Source organism: Simochromis diagramma, unplaced genomic scaffold (assembly GCF_900408965.1).
Source record: "Simochromis diagramma unplaced genomic scaffold, fSimDia1.1 OVJJ01000205.1, whole genome shotgun sequence".
Classification (NCBI taxonomy): domain Eukaryota; kingdom Metazoa; phylum Chordata; class Actinopteri; order Cichliformes; family Cichlidae; genus Simochromis; species Simochromis diagramma.
Window position 1 is genome coordinate 4671289 of NW_024386782.1, and position 24217 is coordinate 4695505.

The window sequence follows — 24217 nt, forward strand, 5'->3', positions numbered from 1 at the left end:
AAGTCATCATAAAGGCTGATTTTTAAATGCACAGTAAGCAAAGCAAGAAAGAAGTTTGGGATTAGACAAAGTCATTACAAGTTTTCTTTAATCTGAACTGTAAATTTGAAGGAGTCTGAAAACTAATACCTTACTTACGTTAGTACTTTACAGTTCAATTCTTCAATTCTTCTTGTAAAACAAGGACACAGTATCATGTGTAGTAGAGAGGAGAGTAAGTAAAATTTATTTACATTTTGTAACTTTTTACAAATAAACTGCCTCACAATTATACAAGAAAGAAAAGGATAACATATCATATAGATATAATACAACATAAAATACCAAGCTTTGAACAAAAATGTGTTCTGCTGCTCTTTTAAACGGTTAGCAGAATCTGTACAGCATGAATGAGTTCTAATATTTCAGTCCAAAGGGAGAACATGAAGCAAACAAGGAATCTGACCCAAAACAGACCCCTGAGGTATCCCAGAAGGCACAACTGTTGTTTCAGAGATAACTGAATTCATAAAAACACTAAAAGATCTCCCAGATAGATATGACATGAGCCATATTAAAAAATCACCAGTAAACCCAAACATGTCCTTAAGCCTGTTTATCATTAGCTTAATTATAAAACAGTGCAAAAACTTATTGCACTCAGACTTTAAAAACACTGGTACGTGAGGAATATTGTGAGAGAAAAAATTGTTAATTGTATCAAAGAAGACTTTAAGAGTTTTCTTTTCTGAAGCAATAAGATGTGAAAAATAGTCTATTCTGGCATTTTTTGATAAAACTGATTCTTTAACACGCAACTCATGAAGCTGGAGCTTGGACGCCTTCCACAAATGTTCCAACTTGTACAAATTCCTCCTAAAATAATAAATATGTTCATTTTTCCAAGTACAAAAACTTGAATATTGGAAAATTCTTTGTTTTAGTGGGTCAAAAGTAGACCTACATTCATTGTTAAAGGACAAAATAAATGTGTGAACTTCACTATGAGTCATGTTGGCATCAAAAAAGGCAGGGACCCTCTCAGCAGGATTGTGATTTATAATCCACCTTTGAATCATCAATTTATGAAGTGAAGGATCCAGAACAAATGACAGACTAAAAAAATATACAGCTGTGGTCTGTCACATGTACATTTTTCACACATACATCGTTTGTTTTTAAACCCAGGGAGAAAGCAAGATCCAGCGTGTGGCCTTTTATATGTGTGGAGCCAGAAACATGGTGCTTAAAGTTCAAAGACTCAGCAGCTGAGTTACAGGATCCATCGATATGAAGGTTAAAATATCTCAGTATTACAACCTTCCCCAATGTAATGATAAATGATGAAAGGTCGCCGAATTCAGCTGAAAATACTCTGGCAACACCAGGAGGTCGGTAGACTGAAATACAATAAAAGGTTTTTCAAAGAACCGACCCTAATCATCTGTAACTTAAATGAAGAAATAGAGTCCGACTTCATCAGCCTGCATGTGAGTCTGTGCTGGTAAACAGCAGAAAGTCCTCTGCCACATCCCCAAAGACACCCAGTTACAATGACGGAAATGCCAGCTGTGCAGATCTCCTCAAAATAAACATGATCCATGTCCTGCTGCGGTGTCTCGGTCAGGAGCATGAAGTCTGGAGACTCCTTGATGAAGAGATCGTTTAGAATAAGTGGTTTGTCTATAATGGAGCGAGCATCGAGCAGAGAAATTGGTGATGGCTGGTCAGCACCCTCAACAGACGACTGCAGCATCACTTTGATTAAACAGCTGTGCACATCTGTGTAAGTGCCACATTGGACAGTGAGTCCCGAACCAGGTGAAGCCATCATCGATGTCAGGACATCAATCCTGCTAGTAAAATGGAGCAGAGATGGCGAACATGAGAGCCGCTTTCTCAGGCATCATCAGCAGTCCCTGAGCAATTATTTTCTGCTCTGATCTAAAACAGAGTTATTAACATGTTAGTGACTGTAGGTGCTGTGCAGAGTGAGCAGATTTGACACTGGTTAGATGGCACTTACGTGGTTTCACAAATCCTGTTGTCACAAGGTAAATTACTATTATTGGGAAAAGCACAACAGATGAAATAACAAAATAATGATGTCTTGATGCGCTTCCACAGACAACATCACTGGTTGAGCTTCCTTCTTCAACTTTAATCTGGCTCTCAGAGCAACTGTGGCAAAAAAGAAATAAAATATAAATAAATCATTATTATCAGTGTTTATTTGTGTTTGCACTGTAAAGATGTTTGTAACAATGTGACCATCAATATTAACTGTTTAACTGTCCTGTCGTCTGTCTGTGGCTCAGATATGCAGGACAAACATGTCCTGGAATGTAGCTGGTTCCACTTTAATATCTAGTTACCTGTAACTACCCAGTACTCTATCTGCGATTACCCAGTACTCATCATTTTACTAACATTTTATTGGCATGTCATAATTCAATTTTCACACCAATCATGTAAATAATCATTATTGCAATATCTATAGAAACACAGTCAACAGTCAAAGTTTTTTAAACCTTTATTTTGTCTTTGTGGCAAAATAATTAAACTAAATGTAGTAAGACTGTGTAAAACAAATAATTAGACAATTATTTATCACTATGTGACTTTCACACTATAGATATTATATTATTAAAATCATGATTATCATCAGTACATAGCTACTGAGACACCACATTATTATTGGTAATTAATAATTGATAATATTATATGACTGTATATACAAACAAGAGAACATGACCACATGGTGTTGCTATAGCAATGATATTCTGGTATGACACTAAATCACATGGAGATTTATGTTGGTATTACTGCAGGCAATGTGATGTGACACAGCCCAGGATATTGGAGATTCCATTAAGACACTGATGATCAATGGCTGAATATATAATACACCTTTAGAGGGATTTGAATATAAATTATGACCTACGTTTTCCAACCTGTGCAGTTCACACCGTCCTTGGAAAAAAAGCCTGGCTGACAGTCTTCACACACTGTGTCACTTCTGCTGGTTCCTGAAAGAAACACATTCGTTGTTACACACAATCCAGAAAAAACAAACAAACTTAAAATCACAGTTTATCAGCTCATCTAAAAAAATAGACTTAGACTTTAAACTTTCTTACCAGGTTCTTGTATCCTCTGACCAGCTTCACACTGTGAATGTTTCTCTGCCAAACTACATCCGTTACTGTCTGTCAAACCTTTGCAGTAATATCCATTTAAAACGTCACACACTGTGTCAGTTGTTGCTGTACAGTTCTGCTTGACAAAGAGACCATGACCTAAAAAAAACAAAACAAAAACCATTAGTGTAAAATGATGTTTCTGTAATTTACTTTTAAATGAAAGCTTTATTTTTTTTTTTTCAATCTAAATTTGACAAAGGATTTCTCATCTGACTGTACCTGTGTCACAGGCAGTGCAGGGGAAACAGTTATACAGGCCGTTGGGTTGGTTCATAAAGGTCCCCATCTCACAAGGACGGCACCAAGTTCCTGAATATGCTGTGCAGTCTCTCTGAACAACTGTACCTGTTCAACAGAACACAACATTTATGTCAGACTTTTAGCATTTAACACAGAGGGAATCTACAGTTGTGCAGTTGTAGTGTTGGGTGTTATATACAGTAAGTCAGGCAGCTACAACATTACAGATCCGCAAATTCAATGTGGCCCAGTTTCCTGATCCAGTATCACAGCAAAACGTGTAACAGACACATCGGTCCACTGTGTCCCTTTCATGCTTGACCTCTCCAAAGCGTGAAATGGACACTTATGCAGAAGCTGCAGTAACAGCCGAGGGAGATATTTTATTTCAAGTAACATGAAAATAATTATGGTAAATAATCATGTTTAAACAGACATTATTAACACATTTACATGTAAATCTTTCTTAATTGTTTTAAGAACCGTGGAATGTACTTCATAGGTTTCTTGGTCACTACCGACTTCTTGCCTTTACATATATTGTCTCCCATTGCTGGTGATGCAACTTGTGCTTCATTTTACTGCTTGTGATAAACAATAATAAAAATAATAAAACACATATTTCTTCTTTTAAATTTAACTGAGATGCAGGAAGTCAATATTATTTACCTGAATGCAACATAAAATATCTAATAATAGACGGGGCGGCTCTACATTGGGGAAAGAGGGGGCTTAAACAAAGGTCCTGCCCCATTAAATCAAACTTTCAGAAACTGAGAAAGAAAAAAAATAGATTACCCACAAACTGAATATGGACAAGATTTACTACAGCATCTGAAAAATGCACTGGAAAAGGCACAAATGTCATGGTTTCACCTCTTGTTCACTCTTCCCCTTTATGCTCCCTTTTTGTACAGGCTCACACAAAACTCAGCAGAACCCCCCCCCCAGCTAAACATCCAATCACTGTTAGTATATAAATGACCCATTGAAGGTTTCTCAGTAGGCAGAGCAGAGCAAAATGAAGCAGCAAATCTCTGTCATCAAAATCACAGCGACTCGTCAGATAATTAACAACTAAAAAATACATCTATTTTAGTCAAGTTCAGCGATTTTAGTAAAACTAAACTTTTCACCTCAGCTTCCAGCAGCCCGCAAAGGGAAAGTTAATGCTGTGTGATAGGTCCTAACCTCCTAACACAGGCAGACTATGCTTACAGGATGTGATGTTACAACTCTAGTGAAATATTAATGTGTCATATATTTGTCCAAGATGTATTTCTTTGTTATGGTAAATAAAATTAAAATCATGAGTGGTGACTTCTATAACTTTCAGTATGTAATCTGGCATTTTCTACTGTTGTAGGCTGAAAATAAATACATAATATAATTTCATTCAGTTTAAAGGTTTATTTGCAAGATGCAAAAACAGACAAAATTGAAAGTTACAAATGTTTTGTGCATGAAACAAATTCAGACGTGGTGCAGATGTGTGTGTCACAAGTTAATCTGGCTGTAGGCTATGGCACTTGGCCACAGGTGGTGATAGTTGACTCGACTCCATTTGAGGATACGCAAAGTAAACTGCACACTTTAGTTATGAAGCGAAAACACTGAAGTCGGAGTAATAAAACATACGAGGGGAACGACAGCGAAGACAAGATTCTCCAGATCGATTACTCTTGCTGACCTGTGAACAGCATTTCGTCTACTTTTGTCTATCGTGTCATTTCAAAGAAGAAACCAAAACGGATCAAATATCAATGTCCCCTTATCGATATGTGGTTGTGCACATTTGCAGTCATCGCTTTTCTTCCTACCTTTGTTGCACATCGGGCAGCACTGTCCATCATTTGTTTTGTACTCCTTTGGTTGACACGATAACACGGGCACCATGAAGACGGCGGCATATCCTACAGGAAAACACAAGAATATTAATATCCTGGGACAGACAAATAGCTCAGTTAGCTCACAACCTAAGCTAAGGGTTAGCTTAAGCTAAAGGCTGTGTCGTATACACGAAAATGTTGCAGTACTTACCGAAGATAAGTAACGCAGACAGCATGATATCACATCCTAACACGCTGCTCTGTAATACATTTGTAGGCTTTATTTCACTAAAGTACTATACAAATCTAACAGAAACCGCTAAAATGCGTTAAGCTTTCGGTTGTGATGTGGGCGTAACAGGAAGAAAACTTAGGGAAGAAAGCGCCAAAGTCCACCCCACACTGACGATTCTCGTGACTTTTGTCGACAAACTGAAGATATTTTACTGATCTTTTATAAGGATCATCTTCGTTTAGACAGAGACAGTAAAACAGAGAGTTTGAAGGGAATCGTAGGATTTAATGTTTAATTTGTACACATTCCAGCGATTGTTTTACTCCTGAACCCGATGAATATTTACGAGTAACACGAGACAAACTGAGGATCGCGGAAGTATTCGTAGCCGAAGATTTTACTAATGAATAATGAAGCTGAGATTTTTATTTGAACCTGTACCTGGATTCGTATTTGCCACTGTGAAATAAAAAGTAAATAATTTATAACCACGTAGATGGTTACCATTAATTAATAATATTTAGGTTTTAAGAGTAATTATTTAAGAGGGATTAGTTTGGTGAAACGTAATCGCCAGATGATGAGACGTCGTGGTGTATTCACTGCAAAGAGTTGAAAATCCAGTGATGGATTGGATAAAATACAAGAGGCAGAAATTGCAACAAATATATAACATAATAGTTTTTTAGACATTTTAAGTGGCCAACAACCAGACTGATTATAATTTGGGTACAATAACGCATTTGTAAAACAGGTAGTTTCTTTATTTTATATACAACTCCTTCATAAATCGTTTTGACTGCAGTCTACCTTCCAATATAAACAAAGACATTACACATATATACAGAAACATCAGAAATCACCTTTTGGAACAACACCGTGATCCAAAAGCACCTGTTCAGTTGTCAGTGCTGGGTCTTCTGGCCTTCCCAGCTAAAAGTCTATTAATGATATAAATAAACTCATGGTTAGTGAGTTCAATTTTCTTTGTAAAAATATTTATTTTCCTTCCTTCTTTTTCTTTGGTTTATTATTACTCAAAGAAAATTAGTGCTACAGCAGGAAAAAAACCCTAAGCAATAACAAAAAGGCAACACTGTGTTGTTAAGGCTTTAAACTGAAAAGTCAACACAATGCAGACGATGCACTAACCTGTCACAAGGCTAGTAAATGCTACTGAGCAAAGCAAAAAAGGTAAAAACACAAAGTAATGTTGACTTGATGTTCTCCCACAGACAACGTCACTGGTCGAGCTTCCTCTGACCTTTATCTGTGTGTTTGAGCAACTGTTGGAAAAGAAGAGGTGAAAGAGAAAGAAAATCAAAATAAATCAAAATAAATCCACGTGAATTGTTATAGTATTTCAATATCCTGTCATATGTTGATGAAAAACTGAAAAATGCAGGTCTAAATATCAAATCAGTAGATCTAACTTTAAAGATCTAAGTTAATTATTATTTTATTTTATGAGCCTGACATCAAATGTAACAGTGTACTCAAATCTGTAAAGTGCATTGTACAAGTGCATGGACTACAGTTAGTGTTCCTGCTGACAAACATCTTGCGTTTTCACTCTAAACACAAGGAGTTTATGATAAAACAGAGCTCCTGTTTACATCTGTAGATGTGCTGTCATCTGTCTCAGTCTATTGAAGGAGAGGTCACAGGTCAAATATGACATGGTGTTTTACATTTTTATATGGTGCTTTCTATGTGTTGATAATATGCAACATGTATGTAAGAATTTTACACTCTAAGTCACTGTTTCACAATCTTTTGGGGCCACGGCACATATTTCACATAAAAAAAAAAAATAAAAAGAAAAAAAAACAAAAAAAACAAATATCACACAGCACACCATCAAAGAAAAATGTCAAAAAAGGCATATTGATAATTTTTGCCCGTGCACATGGCATAGCAGAATTGGTTCGGTTTGTCCCCAGTACACTTTTTTTTGCTTTCTTCTGACCACTACTCATGCTAGGGGCATCATCTGGGTCGGGATTTTCTCCAGGACCCAAGTCAGATTGACTACTTTTTCTTTTTAAATATTTATTTATTGCTATTACACCCTGCGTGGTCTCGCTCACAGCATGACTATTATGTAATTTCTTCTTGGTCTTCTTCTGTTTTACTGGCAGTTGGCAACTCATTTAATTAGAGCGCATAGTTGTACTGCCCTCTAGTGGAAGAGAATGTAATTGTTCTGCCCGTGACTCATGCCGGACGCTTCGAGTACTAATCAGGTGGAACCAGATAATCTTCCACGGCACACCTGATCATTTCTCATGGCACACTTATGTGCTGCGGTACAGTGGTTGGGAAACACTGCTCTAAGTCATGAGGATGTTTGTCAGTTCTGCACTCCAACAAGGTTTTATCAGAAGTCACTCAAAACCTTTCAAGCTATCATGTTTACAGAACGGCACACATGCACACACACCCTATTAAAAACATGACCTCCTTTCCAGAGGTAATCATGTTTATCTTCTATACACAGTAACTGAGACACCACGCTGTTACTATTAATGAATCTCTGATAATATATGACTGTATTTTAAATTAATCAAACTTTATTTTCAACAAATTCAAAGTATTTATTCTACAATTATAACATTAAAATCAAAAGTTGGCTAATTTTCTGTTTAATCAGCTGAATCACTGGTCCTCAGGTTACTAAAGGGGGGCAAATCCCAAAGTCCCGTGTGGAGGTGGGTAATATATCACTGAGATATAAAAATATAGAAAAAAAGCATTGAGTTTTAAAATGGTTGCAGGTAGCAGCATTTATAACTCTAAGTACTGACACCCTTCTTTTCCAGAGAGCTACCGTCATCAGTGTCAGACTACTTAAACTGAAGTGTGAATCTAACAAAAGAAAACGTAAGTTCAAAAGTAGCCCAGGTAGTATTTTCCCTGGAATATTCAAATAAAGTATAAAAAACTTTTAACACTGTTATTAATAAATCAAAAAATATTTATCGTGTCAGAATTTTAATCAACTACTTGAAGTCCTGCTTTTCCATCATGTTACTGCATCACTAATTTCCACACATTGTTTGCTCCTCCTGTTATATATAGTCTAACTAGCGAGTGCAGCTAGTAACTGCTCCTGTCTCCTCATGTGTCTTCATAGCCTCGTTCTACTCAACGGAGTGTTTTCCACTTTTTACAAACAGATTTCCTGCATGTTTTCTCCTGTGTTTGCTGGAGGCTGCTGAAGTAGCTCCATTTTTAGTTACTAAATCATCATTGAAACACTGCTCTTACATTTAGACATGCATGGTTTTGACTCCTTGTCATAAACACTAGGAAACAAACACATAATGTTGCTATAGCAACACAGTATATAATATAATACCGGTATTATTGCAGATGATATGATGTGGCACAGCCCTAGTCCCAAGTATATGAGAGATTCCATTAAGACATTGATGATCAATAACTGAATATATTAAACACTTTTAGAGTGATTTTGTTATAAATTATGACCTACACTTTCCAGGTCGTGCAGCTCACACCGTCCTTGGAAAAGAAGCCTGGCTGACAGTCTTCACACACTGTGTCACTTCTGCTGGTTCCTGAAAGAAACACATTCATTGTTACACAAAAAAAATTATAATTTATCAGCTCATCTAAAAAAATGGTCTTAGACTTTAATTTTTCTTACCAGGTTCTTTTATCCTCTGACCAGCTGCACACTGTGAATGTTTCTCTGTCAAACTACATCTGTTACTGTCTGTCAAACCTTTGCAGTAATATCCATTTAAAATGTCACACACTGTGTCAGTTGTTGCTGTACAGTTCTGCTTGACAAGGAGACCATGACCTTAAAAAAATGAAAAACAAAACAAAAAACATTAGTGTAAAATCATGTTTCTGTAATTTACTTTTAAATGAAAGCTTTATTTTTTTTTCCAATCTAAATTTGACAAAGGATTTCTCATCTGACTGTACCTGTGTCACAGGCAGTGCAGGGGAAACAGTTATACAGGCCGTTGGGTTGGTTCATAAAGGTCCCCATCTCACAAGGACGGCACCGAGTTCCTGCATATGCTGTGCAGTCTCTCTGAACAACTGTACCTGTTCAACAGAACACAACATTTATGTCAGACTTTTAGCATTTAACACAGAGGGAATCTACAGTTGTGCAGTTTAGTGTTGGGTGTTATATACAGTAAGTCAAGCAGCTACAACATTACAGATCTACAAATTCAATGTGGCCCAGTATCCTGATCCAGTATCACAGCAAAACGTGTAACAGACACATCGGTCCACTGTGTCCCTTTCATGCTTGACCTCTCCAAAGCGTGAAATGGACACTTATGCAGAAGCTGCAGTAACAGCAGAGAGAGATATTTTATTTCAAGTAACATGAAAATAATCATGTTTAAACAGACATTATTAACACATTTACATGTAAATCTTTCTTAACTGTTTTAAGAACCATGGAATGTACTTCATAGGTTTCTTGGTCACTACCGACTTCTTGCCTTTACATATATTGTCTCCCATTGCTGGTGATGCAACTTGTGCTTCATTTTACTGCTTGTGATAAACAATAATAAAAATAATAAAACACATATTTCTTCTTTTAAATTTAACTGAGATGCAGGAAGTCAATATTAATTACCTGAATGCAACATAAAATATCTAATAATAGACGGGGCGGCTCTACATTGGGGAAAGAGGGGGCTTAAACAAAGGTCCTGCCCCATTAAATCAAACTTTCAGAAACTGAGAAAGAAAAAAAATAGATTACCCACAAACTGAATAAGGACAAGATTTACTACAGCATCTGAAAAATGCACTGGACAAGGCACCAATGTCATGGTTTCACCTCTTGTTCACTCTTTCCCTTTATGCTCCGTTTTTGTACAGGCTCACACAAAACTCAGCAGAACCCCCCCCCCAGCTAAACATCCAATCACTGTTAGTATATAAATGACCCATTGAAGGTTTCTCAGTAGGCAGAGCAGAGCAAAATGAAGCAGCAAATCTCTGTCATCAAAATCACAGCGACTCGTCAGATAATTAACAACTAAAAAATACATCTATTTTAGTCAAGCTCAGCGATTTTAGTAAAACTAAACTTTTCACCCCAGCTTCCAGCAGCCCGCAAAGGGAAAGTTAATGCTGTGTGATAGGTCCTAACCTCCTAACACAGGCAGACTATGCTTACAGGATGTGATGTTACAACTCTAGTGAAATATTAATGTGTCATATATTTGTCCAAGATGTATTTCTTTGTTATGGTAAATAAAATTAAAATCATGAGTGGTGACTTCTATAACTTTCAGTATGTAATCTGGCATTTTCTACTGTTGTAGGCTGAAAATAAATATATAATATAATTTCATTCAGTTTAAAGGTTTATTTGCAAGATGCAAAAACAGACAAAATTGAAAGTTACAAATGTTTTGTGCATGAAACAAATTCAGACGTGGTGCAGATGTCTGTGTCACAAGTTGATCTGGCTGTAGGCTATGGCACCTTGCCACGGGTGGCACTAGTTGACTCGACTCCATTTGAGTATACGCAAAGTAAACTGCACGCTTTAGTTATGAAGCGAAAAAGCTGAAGTCGGAGTAATAAAACATACGAGGGGAACGACAGCGAAGACAAGATTCTCCAGATCGATTACTCTTGCTGTCCTGTGAACAGCATTTCGTCTACTTTTGTCTATCGTGTCATTTCAAAGAAGAAACCAAAAACGGATCAAATATCAATGTCCCCTTATCGATATGTGTGTGTGTGTGTGTGTGTGTGTGGTGGTGGTGGTGGGGGGTCCTTCTTCTATAAAGCACCTGCTTTGGAGGTTTGTGCACATTTGCAGTCATCGCTTTTCTTCCTACCTTTGTTGCACATCGGGCAGCACTGTCCATCATTTGTTTTATACTCCTTTGTTCGACACGATAACACGGGCACCATGAAGACGGCGGCATATCCTACAGGAAAACACAAGAATATTAATATCCTGGGACAGACAAATAGCTCAGTTAGCTCACAACCTAAGCTAAAGGTTAGCTTAAGCCAAAGGCTGTGTCGTATACACGAAAATGTTGCAGTACTTACCGAAGATAAGTAACGCAGACAGCATGATATCACATCCTAACACGCTGCTCTGTAATACATTTGTAGGCTTTATTTCACTAAAGTACTATACAAATCTAACAGAGACCGCTAAAATTCGTTACGCTTTCGGTTGTGATGTGGGCGTAACAAGAAGAAAACTTGGGGAAGAAAGAGCCAAAGTCCATCCCACACTGACGATTCTCGTGACTTTTGTCGACAAACTGAAGATATTTTACTGATCTTTTATAAGGCTCATCTTCGTTTAGACAGAGACAATACAACAGAGAGAGTTTGAAGGAAATCGTAGGATTTAATGTTTAATTTGTACACATTCCAGCGATTGTTTTACTCCTGAACCCGATGAATATTTACGAGTAACACGAGACTGACTGAGGATCGCGGAAGTATTCGTAGCCGAAGATTTTACTAATGAATAATGAAGCTGGGATTTTTATTTGAACCTGTACCCCGATTCGTATTTGCCACTGTAAAATAAAAAGTAAATAATTTATAGCCACGTAGATGGTTACCATTAATTAATAATATTTAGGTTTTAAGAGGGATTATTTAAGAGGGATTAGTTTCCAGTGATGGATTGGATAAAAGAGCACAAGAAGTCAGAGGTGTGGACTCGAGTCATTAATTTTATGACTTTAGACTTGACTTGAAAAAATGTTCTAAGACTTGTGACTTGACTTGGACTTTTACACCAATGACCTGGGACTTGAATTGGACTTGAACCGGTTTACTTGAAAAGACTTGATATTTTACCCCAAATATAAAATGTAACATGCATATTATATAGAGATTGAAAATGTGACGTCATTCAGGGGTAAACCGCAAAGGATTCTGGGAACTCGTGGCAAGCTGTACTAGCGCACGCAGGCTTTCAATTAAAATCAGTTACACAGCGATAAAAAGAAACACAAAAATGTCAAGAAGCCGTTGTATTATTAACTGCAATAGCCGGTCGCATGACAGCCACGGGAAGCCGACGGGTAAAGAGATCGGTTGTTATCGGATTACGTCGTTGAAGAGAAATTGTTCGAGCCGTGTTTCCGAAGTGACAAAGACGCGACGGGTGGCCTGGATTGCAGCCATTCAAAGACCAAATATAACGTCCCAGAACACTCCAGCTCACAGGTTAGTCTGCTCCAAGCATTTACACAAAGGTCAGTGTTTTTTAGTAGTTAATACGTCATTTTCATAACATAATGTAAATCATGATGTCAGTGTTCTTTGTCATCCTCACATTACTTTTAGAATCCAAATTTAATCACTCTGAGTGCAGCTTCAGGTTAAAATCACACCACAGAAGGCGAATCAGCTTCTACAGGGAGTGCAGAATTATTAGGCAAGTTGTATTTTTGAGGGATAATTTTATTATTGAACAACAACCATGTTCTCAATGAACCCAAAAAACTCATTAATATCAAAGCTGAATGTTTTTTGGAAGTAGTTTTTAGTTTGTTTTTAGTTTTAGCTATTTTAGGGGGATATCTGTGTGTGCAGGTGACTATTACTGTGCATAATTATTAGGCAACTTAACAAAAAACAAATATATACCCATTTCAATTATTTATTTTTACCAGTGAAACCAATATAACATCTCCACATTCACAAATATACATTTCTGACATTCAAAAACAAAACAAAAACAAATCAGCGACCAATATAGCCACCTTTCTTTGCAAGGACACTCAAAAGCCTGCCATCCATGGATTCTGTCAGTGTTTTGATCTGTTCACCATCAACATTGCGTGCAGCAGCAACCACAGCCTCCCAGACACTGTTCAGAGAGGTGTACTGTTTTCCCTCCTTGTAAATCTCACATTTGATGATGGACCACAGGTTCTCAATGGGGTTCAGATCAGGTGAACAAGGAGGCCATGTCATTAGTTTTTCTTCTTTTATACCCTTTCTTGCCAGCCACGCTGTGGAGTACTTGGGCGCGTGTGATGGAGCATTGTCCTGCATGGAAATCATGTTTTTCTTGAAGGATGCAGACTTCTTCCTGTACCACTGCTTGAAGGTGTCTTCCAGAAACTGGCAGTAGGACTGGGAGTTGAGCTTGACTCCATCCTCAACCCGAAAAGGCCCCACAAGCTCATCTTTGATGATACCAGCCCAAACCAGTACTCCACCTCCACCTTGCTGGCGTCTGAGTCGGACTGGAGCTCTCTGCCCTTTACCAATCCAGCCACGGGCCCATCCATCCATACCTTGGCCATGTCTCTGAGTATTGCACACCTTGTGCTTTTGGGCACTCCAGTGATGTTGCAGCTCTGAAATATGGCCAAACTGGTGGCAAGTGGCATCTTGGCAGCTGCACGCTTGACTTTTCTCAGTTCATGGGCAGTTATTTTGCGCCTTGGTTTTTCCACTCGCTTCTTGCGACCCTGTTGACTATTTTGAATGAAACGCTTGATTGTTCGATGATCACGCTTCAGAAGCTTTGCAATTTTGAGACTGCTGCATCCCTCTGCAAGATATCTCACTATTTTTGACTTTTCTGAGCCTGTCAAGTCCTTCTTTTGACCCATTTTGCCAAAGGAAAGGACGTTGCCTAATAATTATGCACACCTGATATAGGGTGTTGATGTCATTAGACCACACCCCTTCTCATTACAGAGATGCACATCACCTAATATGCTTAATTGGTAGTAGGCTTTCGAGCCTATACAGCTTGGAGTAAGACAACATGCATGAAGAGGATGATGTGGACAAAATACTCATTTGCCTAATAATTCTGCACTCCCTGTATTGGACAGAACACTGAACTTAACCAACAGATTATTTCATCCAACTTATTTTCACTGTAACTTTAACTCTTATTGCAGTTCTTCTTTTTTCCAACTGCTTCTCCCACAGTCTTTGCTTCTTTTCATCAGGTTTACTTTGAGCTGTTTGCCTGTAAGCTGTGACTTAAAGGGCTGTGAATGAAAAGTGAACCAGCAGGTCACTAGTTAGTTACCATTTTACTTCAAATTAACACCATATTCAGAGTTTATGAAAAATTAATTAAGGTATGTTCTACAGTTTCAGCATCAACCAAATACATCATAACAGCCGTCAAATCTGTTAGTTTGAGACTTTATCTGATGTTGCTGTACATGAACTCTTTTCCTTCAGACCAAAGCCCATCAGCACACACAGTACAGAGGATAAACTACATTTCTGCACTGTTTAATGTGTTACTCTACATCTCAGTCCTTTGTGACTAAATGCAGCCTCTGACTTTGGACACATCTGTTTTCTGTGGATAGTTGTGATGCCAAAAAAGTGATTTTCAGTATTTTCCAAAAAAGTGATTGCCCCCATTTAAACTGTCATTAATGACCCGTTGGCCTATAATGTGTAAAAAAACATGTCAAATATTTCCATCATGAATGATATCGAGTCATTTCGAACCATAAACAACATTTTATCCACCAGGTAGAAGCTGCAATCAGTTTTTGACAAAGTGACTTTTTTATATGCTTCATGGATCCAGTTAAAAAACCTCATAGACATTAAAAATGTCTTTTTAAAGAGATGTTGGGTCAAGAGGCTAATAGAAATTGCAACAAATATAACATAATAGTTTTTTAGACATTTTAAGTGACCAACAACCAGACTGATTATAATTTGGGTACAATAATGCAGTTATAAAGATATTTGCAAAACAGGTAATTTCTTTATTTTATATACAACTCCTTCATAAATCATTTTGACTGCAGTCTACCTTCCAATATAAACAAAGACATTACACATACATACACAAACACCAGAAATCGCCTTTCGGAACAACACCATGATCCAACTGCACCTATTTAGTTGTCAGTGCTGGGTCTTCTGGCCTTCCCAGCTAAAAGTCTATTAATGATATAAATAAACTGCTCATGGTTAGTGAGTTCAATTTTCTTTTTAAAAGGGCATTTTTTTCCCTTCCTTCTTCTTCTTTGCTTTATTGGTACACAAAGAAAATTAGTGTTACAGCAGGAAAAAAACCCTAAGCAATAACAAAAAGGCAACACTGTGTTGTTAAGGCTTTAAACTGAAAAATCAACACAATGCAGACGATGCACTAACCTGTCACAAGGCTAGCAAATGCTACTGAGCAAAGCAAAAAAGGTAAAAACACAAAGTAATGTTGACTTGATGTTCTCCCACAGACAACGTCACTGTTTGAGCTTCCTCTGACCTTTATCTGTGTGTTTGAGCAACTGTTGTAAAAGAAGAGGTGAAAGAGAAAGAAAATCCAAATTAATCCACGTGAAGGAGCAGGACCACAGAGAATTATCAAGATAATAATTGTATGTAAATTGTTATAATATTTTAATATCCTGTCATATGTTGATGAAAAACTGAAGTAATTATGCAGGTCTAAATATCACATCAGTACTGCCAACTTTTAAGTTCTAAGTTAATTATTATTTTATTTTATGAGCCTGACATCAAATGTAACAGTGTACTGAAATCTGTAAAGCGCATAGTACAAGTACATGGACTACAGTTAGTATTCCTGCTGACAAGCATCTTGTGTTTTCACTCTAAAAACAAGATGTTTGTGATAAAGCAGAGCTCATGTTTATGTGTTTGAATGTGGCCATCAGGATTAACTGATGCCTCAACTGTGCTGTCATCTGTCTCGATCTATTGAAGGAGAGGTCAGAGGTCAAATGTGACATGATGTTTTACATTTTATATGGTGCTTTCTATGTGTTGATAGTACGCACAATGTTTGTAAGAATTATACACTCTTAAGTCATGAGGATTTTTGTCAGTTCTACACTCAAACAAGGTTTTGTCAGAATTCATTCAAAACCTTTCAAGCTATCATGTTTACAGACAGAACGGGACACATGCAGAGGTTTCCAGAGGTACTCGTGTTTATCTTCAATACACAGTAACTGAGACACCACCATGTTATTATTAATGAATCTCTAATAATCTATGACTGTAGTTTAAACTATTCAAAACTTTATTTTAAACAAATTCAAAGTTTTTCTTGTACCAAAGTCCTGTGTGGAGGTGAGTAATATATGACAACTGAGATATGAAGATATAGAAAAAAATACTGTATGTTTTTTAAATGCTCACAGGCAGCAGCATTAATAACTGTAAGTAGATGAAGCATCCTTCTTTTCCAGAGAGCTAGTCTCACCAATGTCAGACTACTTAAACTGAAATGTGAATCTAATGAAAGAAAATGTAAGCACAAAAGTAGCCTAGGTAGTATTTTCCCTGGAATTTTCAAGTGAAAGTATAAAATAAATTTTAAAACTTGAGTTTGACAATAACTAAATTAGTTTACTCTTGTAAAATGTTAGGAGCTACACAATATTGTCATATGTTAATATTAAAAAATATAAACATAAAAAATATTTTCTGCCTTGGTCAGTCTATGCTTAAAGTGTATGCTTAAAGTCCTGCTTTTCCATCATGTAACTGCATCACTAATTTCCATCCACTGTTTGCTCCTCCTGTTATATAGAGGATAACTAGCGAGTGCAGCGAGTGACTGCTCATGTCCCATGTGTCTCGTTCTACTCAAAGGTGTGTTTTTTACCCTCTTCTACCAGTTTGTTGTTTTCACTTTTTTCCAAACAGTTTTCCTGCATGTTTTCGTCCTGTGTTCACTGGAAGCTGCTGAAGTAGCTCCATTTTTAGTTGCACACTGCTCTTACATTCAGACATGCATGGTTTTGACTCCTTGTCATAAACACTAGGATACAAACACATATTCTTGCTATAGCGACACACAGTGTATAGTGTAATACCGATATTATTGCAAATGATATGATGTGGCACAGCCCTAGTCCCAAGTATATGAGAGATTCCATTAAGAAATTGATGATCAATAACTGAAAATAAAATAAACTTAGAGTGATTTTGTTATAAATTATGACCTACGTTTTCCAAGCAGTGCACTTCACACCATCTTTGGAAAAGAAGCCTGGCTGACAGTCTTCACACACTGTGTCACTTCTGCTGGTTCCTGAAAGAAACACATTCGTTGTTACACAAAAAAATCCTAATTTATCAGCTCATCTAAAAAAACTTTTCTTACCAGATTCTTTTATCCTCTGACCAGCTTCACACTGTGAATGTTTCTCTGCCAAACTACATCCATTACTGTCAATCAAACCTTTGCAGTAATATCCATTTAAAACGTCACACACTGTGTCAGTTTTTGCTGTACAGTTCCGCTTGACAAAGAGACCATGACCTAAAAAAAAAAATATCGGTGCAATTTGAAAACATTTTTATTTTTTAAATTAAAATTTGACTAAGAAGTTTCCATCTGTACCTGTATCACAGGTAGTGCAGGGGAAACAGTTAGATAGACCATTGAGTTGGTTCATGAAAGTCCCCAGGTCACAGGAACGGCACCGAGTTCCTGAATATGCTGTGCAGTCCCTCTGAACAACTGTACCTGTTCAACACAGCACAACATTTATGTGAACATTAAAGCCACATTAAAGGTCAAGAACACAAATGCACAGTGAATGCACAGTGTATTAAATCTGGGGTGAATCTTTTTAGACACACATTTTAGAAAACTTTAAACACCACAATAGACTGTGTAAAGTTACTAAGCAACCACCAGCTGGTACTGGCAAAATAACTGCCAGAATATAATAGTTTCCTCTGTACTCCTACTATATATTACTAAATCTTTTATATTTCAAGAACAATTGGTGTGCGCAATTATTGCAAAATACAAGCCTGTGTGGATGAGTGCTGTGGAGCAGATAATAGTATGCACCACTTACAACTTTTTCTGATAGTGGAGGAGCCTCTGCTCTGTGAACCATCTGCATATTTCACATAATTATTACAACAACAAGATAACACAGACTAGTAGCTTACCTAGTCATCTTTTGGGCATTATGAAGAACTAATTGTTGATAGATAGAGAAATGTTATATCACTGATTCAAATGTACGTGCAGATGAAAAGAATCAACTTTTTTCAGGTACTAATAGATGGGTATAAGAAATTGCCTTGTTTAGAACTGTACAATCCTTGTGTGCATCATTATTTTTCACACAGTAGCAGTTTCAAGATGTGACAATACCAAAAGAGGTCATTGGGTGTCTCTTGTATGTATTACTGTAGGGTCTACCTTACAGTATAAACTGCCTTGAGGTGACTGTAGTTGTGATTTGGCGCTATATAAATAACATGTGAATTGAACTGTGAATATGGGGATCAAGTTGTTTTTAAACCTCTACAGCTCTGGTACATTTGAAATGGTTATAGTGTGCCACAAAGCCTTGCATTACTTCACCCTGTGCCAGCAGTGCTGTAGAGGCACATGCTCAACACATCTGATCATATGAAATGACGTTTCAGTATGTGTAAGATGAACTGAGTCGAGGTGGACGGAAGGTATGAAAAAAAGGTTTATCTCATCTGAATATGCAACTTAATAACTTGTTTGTGTGCTGCCCCCTCAGACAAACAGTTACAATTTATTTACAATACTTGTGATGTTTCCTGAAAGCTATTATCTGAACTGTGTCAATTCTAACTATTAATGAAGGTTAGTTGACAGTTTCAGGGGAAAAAATGATTAAAAAAAAAAAAGAGTCAGCAGATTTTCTGGTTTATTAACTTAAAGAATTGTGAGATAAAAGAAGCAGCTGTAACATGAAATAAGATAGACGTCTCTTTATTTACTCTTTGTTCTCACAGTGGGAACTCACATAATGTGGGCGGGTTTACTTCTAGAAATGTTTTCTTATCGTACCTTCTTGGCACATCGGGCAGCACTGCCCATCCCTTGTTGCATACTCCTTTGTGTGACAAGACACTGCAGAAACCACGGAGGCAGCGCGACATGCTGCAGGCAAGCACAGGATTAGGACGCAGTGATAAGCATCCTCCACACAGGCTACAAGCTAAGCTAAGGTTAGCTTTACATAAAAGACGTGCTGCAAACATGGAGCTGCTGTTTGACTTACCAAATACGAGGAACACAGAAACCATGATATCACAGGCTAACATGCTGCCTTATATAGCGGCTGAAGCAATTATTTTTTAAATAACAGTAACCCTTTAAAATTCTGTAGTGAAAGTTAGCTTAAACGTTGCTCTTCGTTTAGTGTGGGCGTTCATGCTGAAAAGCTATCAGTGTTCTGAATGGTTAACTCTGGGATTGTGAGGCTGCTCCGACGTTTGCGAGGTGCAAATCTCTATTGAGGGACCATTTCAAATTAAAATTCCGAGAGGAAAAAAACTGGAATCCGACTTTAAACTTAATCTGGAGCACGACGACGTGAATTCATGGTGCGTTTTTTGATTAAATCAGAATTATTGAACTAGGGCGTATTCCGACTTCCGAGATTTCCGGGATGTAGTGGGACAGGGCCAGAAAGACGGAGAAACCGGTGATGGGATGGAAGTGTGGTGGGGGCAGTGTTGCCAACTCCTCAGTAAGGAAAATCGCTATTGGTTGTCCTAAAAGTCGCTAGAAGTGGCTAAATGACGTCATCGCCTAATTTGCATAATTGGTCATGCTAATCTAATTGTAACCTATGTTGTTGGAGAGCGAAATAACATCGTGGAAGAGACATAAAGTGAGTAAAAAACGTCCTAAATACATTTTGAGTTTATTTAGAACTACAAATTAAATTTCTTTTAGCAATTGTTGTTTTTTTTAATGTCACAATTCCAACCCTGCTCCTTTACCTGGGCTTGGACCGGCAAAAGTGACCCGAAATAGGCACTCTGGTGGAGTTACTTTGTGTGTGTGTGTTTATAAGTAGTTTTAAACCTTGTGATCCACAAAACAGCATAAGAGTAAAAGAAGAACTGACTGTGTTACAGCACCCGCTGCTTGTTGAGAGTAAAAGCAATACGCGCTTTCACGTCTTTTCACGTCACTAAGGGGTCTGAAAACTCGCTAAATATAGCGACAAAGTCGCTAAGTTGGCAACACTGGGTGGGGGCACAGTGCCCCAGTTTAGAAGAAAACAGTTCAGACAGAGGTAGTATAGTCCGGAAATACGGAGCCCCGCAACAGACATTGGAGAAAAAAAATAATAAAGATGAACTTTTGAAATTACTCACAAGGGAATATGTATGGTTCCCATATTTTAAGAAATGTATTTATTTATGCAAAAAGTGAATTAAAACTAGTAATAGGTGGTTAGTTTGTGATATTTCTCTGACTTAAACCTGCTGCTCTTGTGTTTAAGTTTGTGTCCCAGTGGTAGGTGACTTTGCATACACCTGGGTAGTAATTTATAGTCAATACCCTGTGCTGTGTATGTTTTTTGAATAAAAAATTCAAGGAAATACATCACTTTGTCTTGAATTTTGAGTAGTGTAAATGTACGATTGCATTTACTTTGGTAAAAGTAACAAAATATGACAAATATGACAAAATATCATAATTGAAACCTGGACCAGAAACAAAAGTGCCAAAGTAGTACATTTCTATTCATCCTAAGACCAGTCTGGTACTTTGGTCCACCTCTCTCTGTACTACTACTACAGTATCAAAGGAAGACGTCAGTGAGAGGAAGAGGCTGCGATATACCGAGCTGAAGGCAGAACAGGAAATCTGGAGAGCAGCAGTTTGCCCAGTGGATGTCGACTGCTGGGTTTCATCACTACAACCACAGACACACTTCCTAAACACCCTCAGGGAAATTTGAGGGACTGCTGAGCACTGCAGTCTATGGCTAGATGAGGAGAAAAAAAAACCCCATCTGGGCCCTGAGATGTTACGGTAAACACCCAGATCTGAACAGCCTGAGGTAGGCGTCTCTCAGCAGAGGGTGTATTGTGAGTAAAATACACTCTCTACTGAGGGTGTACTTATCTTGAGGGACACAACTGAGGAGGGGAACAACTGACCTGTGAAATTGTCTGAGCATTCAGTTGCCATTAGCAAAAAAAAAAAAAAAGAACTCACTAGTAAACCAACATGAATAATGGAAATTTGGCTAACAGCTTGATAGCATATTTAAGATGCTGCATAAATTAATAAAGAAATACCCAAAATGCTTAACAGTTTTACAGAAACAAATGCTGTTTTATCTTTTTTAAAAATGTCCTCACATTGCAAAGCCATGACATCACATCAATCCTGGACCAACGTTATTATAATAATGGCAGAACAAAACCAACACAGGGATCTCAGATCAGTAACCACCATCCTGTAATAACTGAGATCGAACTGAGTGTAGAGGAGTATGATACAGGGGGTGCGCAGAAGTGGTGTTTCATTTCTGCAGATGGGGGACACTCGGGCTTTTTAGTGGCCAGGAAATGCAACATAGTTGATATGAATGTTTATAATGGTGTTCTACAAGCAGCAAGCTGACTATAAAGAAGGAAGTCAATTGAATTGAATTGAAGTGAGAGCAAAAAGAAGATTGTACCCAGGTGGACAAAGGAATGTGATAAAGTAATTAAAAGCAATTAAAAGCTGAAATAACTTTTTGTTTTCTTTTAAATAAATCTTACTCAAAATAAAAGGTCACAAGAAGAATTATTACAAATGCAAAGGGAGACAGAAATTCTTGAAGTCTGATCAGTGGTTAAAAGGATGAATTCCATTAAAAGAGAGTATGGTATCCAGTATTAAATGTCAGGGTAGCTACAAAGCTATAAATGGACTGGTTCTGCTTTTCTACTCTATCTGAGCACTTAAAGTGCTTTACACAACTTTCCTCACTTTTTGTCCTATCTAACATTCACACACATCGGAGAGCAGCTTGGGATTAGTATCGTGGATATCTTAGGATACTTGGCATACAGACTGGAGTAGCCAGGGATCAAACCACCAATCTTCTGATTAGGAGATGCCCTAAGAGAATGATGAGAATGATGAAGCTATGACAGCTATACAGGCAAAAGCAAACGCTTTGCCTGTATATTTGTCATAGTTCAGATAAGATTAGTAAATAAGTGGAAAAATGGAAGAGGGGTATGTTTGTATATAAATAAGAAATGGTGTAAAAACGTTACAGTTCGTAAACAAGTGTGTCTGTCTGACATTGAGCTCCTCTCTGTGTCTTTGAGGCCGTTTTATCTGCCGAGGGAATTCCCACAGATCAACGTCACTGTTGTTTACATCCACCCTAAAGCGAATCCTAAGAATACGACTGACACCATCTCCAACGTCATCCACTCACTACAATCTCTCTCTCCTGAGGCCCCTAATATTGTTTTTGGGGACTTGAATCGCTGCGACGTGAAGAAAACACTGAGCAGTTTTTATCAGTATGTGAACTGTCCCACACGCTTCAATAAGACTCTGGATCTATGTTACGGTTCCTTAAAAGGTGCGTACACATCTGTGGCTGGCCCCGCCCTTGGATCCTCGGATCACAACACAGTGCATCTCCTGCCGGTTTATAAGACTGTGCTGAGAAGGTGAGGAAACACCACATAAAGGTTTGGAGTGGCGACGCCTCTTTAACCCTACAGGGCTGCTTTGACTGTACAGACTGGTCGGTGTTTACAGAATCATGTAGAGACATTAATGAACTCACTGATGTTGTCTGCAGCTATATCTCCTTTTGCAGAGACATGATTATCCCTTCAAAGGTTGTGCATTTTTTCCCTAATAACAGCAATAACATAAGGGTTGCCTGGGCAGGCATGAAACACATGACTGGTCACTGTTACAGTGACTGTAATAAGATAAGTCTCCCTAGTTTTAGTTCAGACTCTCAGTTAGCCAATGAGCTGAATAGATTTTATTTGAGATTTAATGATAATTATAATTTTAGGAATACACTTGATTTCTTAATAGAGAGCACCAGAGCCCCCCAGCTTTGTTCTTTGATGAAAGAAGGGTGGAAAATCTTTTTAAAATGAGTAAGACTAATAAAAGTCCAGGTCCTGATAATATATGTGCCCAGGTGCTTAGAACATGCTATACATTTTATCACTTCAGCAACAGAAGGTTCCAGAGGTATGGAAAAAATCAATTATTTCTCCAGTTGCTAAGACCACAAAACCTACATCATTAAATGATTTTAGGCCTGTCGCTTTAACATCTTTAATGTTGAAGTCCTTTAAAAAACTTGTCAGGAAGATCCTGCAGCAAGTAGAAAAGCTTATCGACCCACTACAATTTGCATACAGGTCTCGTAGAGGTGTTGATGATGCAGTGGTTACTCTGTTGAATTTCCTTTATCGCCATCTTGTTGGTGCCAAAACTCATGCTTGGCTCTTATTTATTGATTTTTCTTCAGCTTTTAATACTATCCAGCCACATCTTTTAGTTGATAAAGTTCTTAACCAGTTTAAACTTGATTTTAAACTTGCCTGCAGTGAAGACAAAGAGACATAGATTGTCTTTTGTACCTACTGCTATTATCATGGTTAATAACACTAAACCATAAGTGTTGTTGCCATTGCACATTGCACTTTTTTGATGATAAAAAAAATACACACATATACACAAAAAAATATTTTTTTTTGTGTATATGTGATGTGTTTGTTTGTTTATTTTTTATATTTCTGTATGGACATACTGCAAATCAATTTCCCGTTAAGGACAATAAAGTTACCATTGACCATTGACCACTGACTTGAACTTAGCTTAAGTACCCCTGTTGGTTTTAGCATCCACCGCGCAGTTGGTGCGTTCGAGTGGTAATTTCGAGTTTTCCTGGGCAGCGGTTTGCTTTGTGTTTTGGAATGGA

At 37.6% G+C, this 24217-nt stretch overlaps 3 protein-coding genes and 1 long non-coding RNA gene across 7 annotated transcripts; 1 reads left to right on the top strand and 3 right to left on the bottom strand.

The window, feature by feature from the left end:
- Window positions 1–203: 203 nt before the first annotated feature.
- On the bottom strand, window positions 204–5858 carry LOC120725046 (tumor necrosis factor receptor superfamily member 14-like). 4 transcript variants are annotated; one of them, XM_040017682.1, is made up of 7 exons: window positions 5463–5858; window positions 5243–5335; window positions 3402–3527; window positions 3120–3278; window positions 2924–3008; window positions 2002–2160; window positions 204–1923 (listed from the first exon to the last, which is right to left on the bottom strand). In XM_040017682.1, exons 1-7 carry the CDS (start codon window positions 5485–5487, stop codon window positions 1836–1838), a joined length of 735 nt encoding a protein of 244 aa, XP_039873616.1. In that variant the 5' UTR covers window positions 5488–5858; the 3' UTR covers window positions 204–1835. The 4 variants fall into 4 exon arrangements, with proteins under 4 accessions (XP_039873616.1, XP_039873625.1, XP_039873632.1 ...); XM_040017691.1 differs by having other exon boundaries at window positions 204–1925; window positions 1997–2160; window positions 5463–5854; XM_040017698.1 differs by having other exon boundaries at window positions 2006–2160; window positions 5463–5849.
- Window positions 5859–6233: 375 nt separating this feature from the next.
- Window positions 6234–11679, bottom strand: LOC120725087 (tumor necrosis factor receptor superfamily member 14-like). The gene is made up of 7 exons (XM_040017750.1): window positions 11562–11679; window positions 11342–11434; window positions 9444–9569; window positions 9157–9315; window positions 8983–9067; window positions 6639–6772; window positions 6234–6427 (listed from the first exon to the last, which is right to left on the bottom strand). The coding sequence occupies exons 1-7, from the start codon at window positions 11584–11586 to the stop codon at window positions 6420–6422; spliced, it is 630 nt and encodes a 209-aa protein (XP_039873684.1). The 5' UTR covers window positions 11587–11679; the 3' UTR covers window positions 6234–6419.
- LOC120725094 lies at window positions 10872–20535 on the top strand. Its single transcript, XR_005694048.1, has 4 exons — window positions 10872–11234; window positions 11305–12177; window positions 14588–14591; window positions 20522–20535. It is a non-coding gene; the product is annotated as an uncharacterized LOC120725094 (long non-coding RNA).
- LOC120725080 (tumor necrosis factor receptor superfamily member 14-like) lies at window positions 15214–19971 on the bottom strand. The gene is made up of 6 exons (XM_040017738.1): window positions 19514–19971; window positions 19300–19392; window positions 17854–17979; window positions 17614–17772; window positions 17457–17541; window positions 15214–15766 (listed from the first exon to the last, which is right to left on the bottom strand). The coding sequence occupies exons 1-6, from the start codon at window positions 19554–19556 to the stop codon at window positions 15628–15630; spliced, it is 645 nt and encodes a 214-aa protein (XP_039873672.1). The 5' UTR covers window positions 19557–19971; the 3' UTR covers window positions 15214–15627.
- Window positions 20536–24217: the final 3682 nt, after the last annotated feature.

Bases quoted from the DNA above. Each gene is read 5' to 3' on its own strand.
- LOC120725080 (XM_040017738.1), bottom strand. From the start codon at position 19,556: ATGTTAGCCTGTGATATCATGGTTTCTGTGTTCCTCGTATTTG. The intron at 17,980-19,299 runs GTACGATAAGAA...TGTGTTGAACAG, and splicing joins CTGCCCGATGTGCCAAGAAG to GTACAGTTGTTCAGAGGGAC. The intron at 15,767-17,456 runs GTAGGTCATAAT...CTTTTACAACAG, and splicing joins AAGTGCACTGCTTGGAAAAC to TTGCTCAAACACACAGATAA.
- LOC120725087 (XM_040017750.1), bottom strand. From the start codon at position 11,586: ATGCTGTCTGCGTTACTTATCTTCG. The intron at 9,316-9,443 runs GTACAGTCAGAT...CATTTTTTTAAG, and splicing joins CTGCACTGCCTGTGACACAG to GTCATGGTCTCCTTGTCAAG. The intron at 6,773-8,982 runs GTAGGTCATAAT...CTTTTCCAACAG, and splicing joins AGCTGCACGACCTGGAAAGT to TTGCTCAAACACACAGATAA.
- LOC120725046 (XM_040017682.1), bottom strand. From the start codon at position 5,487: ATGCTGTCTGCGTTACTTATCTTCG. The intron at 3,528-5,242 runs GTAGGAAGAAAA...TCTGTTGAACAG, and splicing joins CTGCCCGATGTGCAACAAAG to GTACAGTTGTTCAGAGAGAC. The intron at 3,009-3,119 runs GTAAGAAAGTTT...TGTTTCTTTCAG, and splicing joins TCAGAGGATACAAGAACCTG to GAACCAGCAGAAGTGACACA.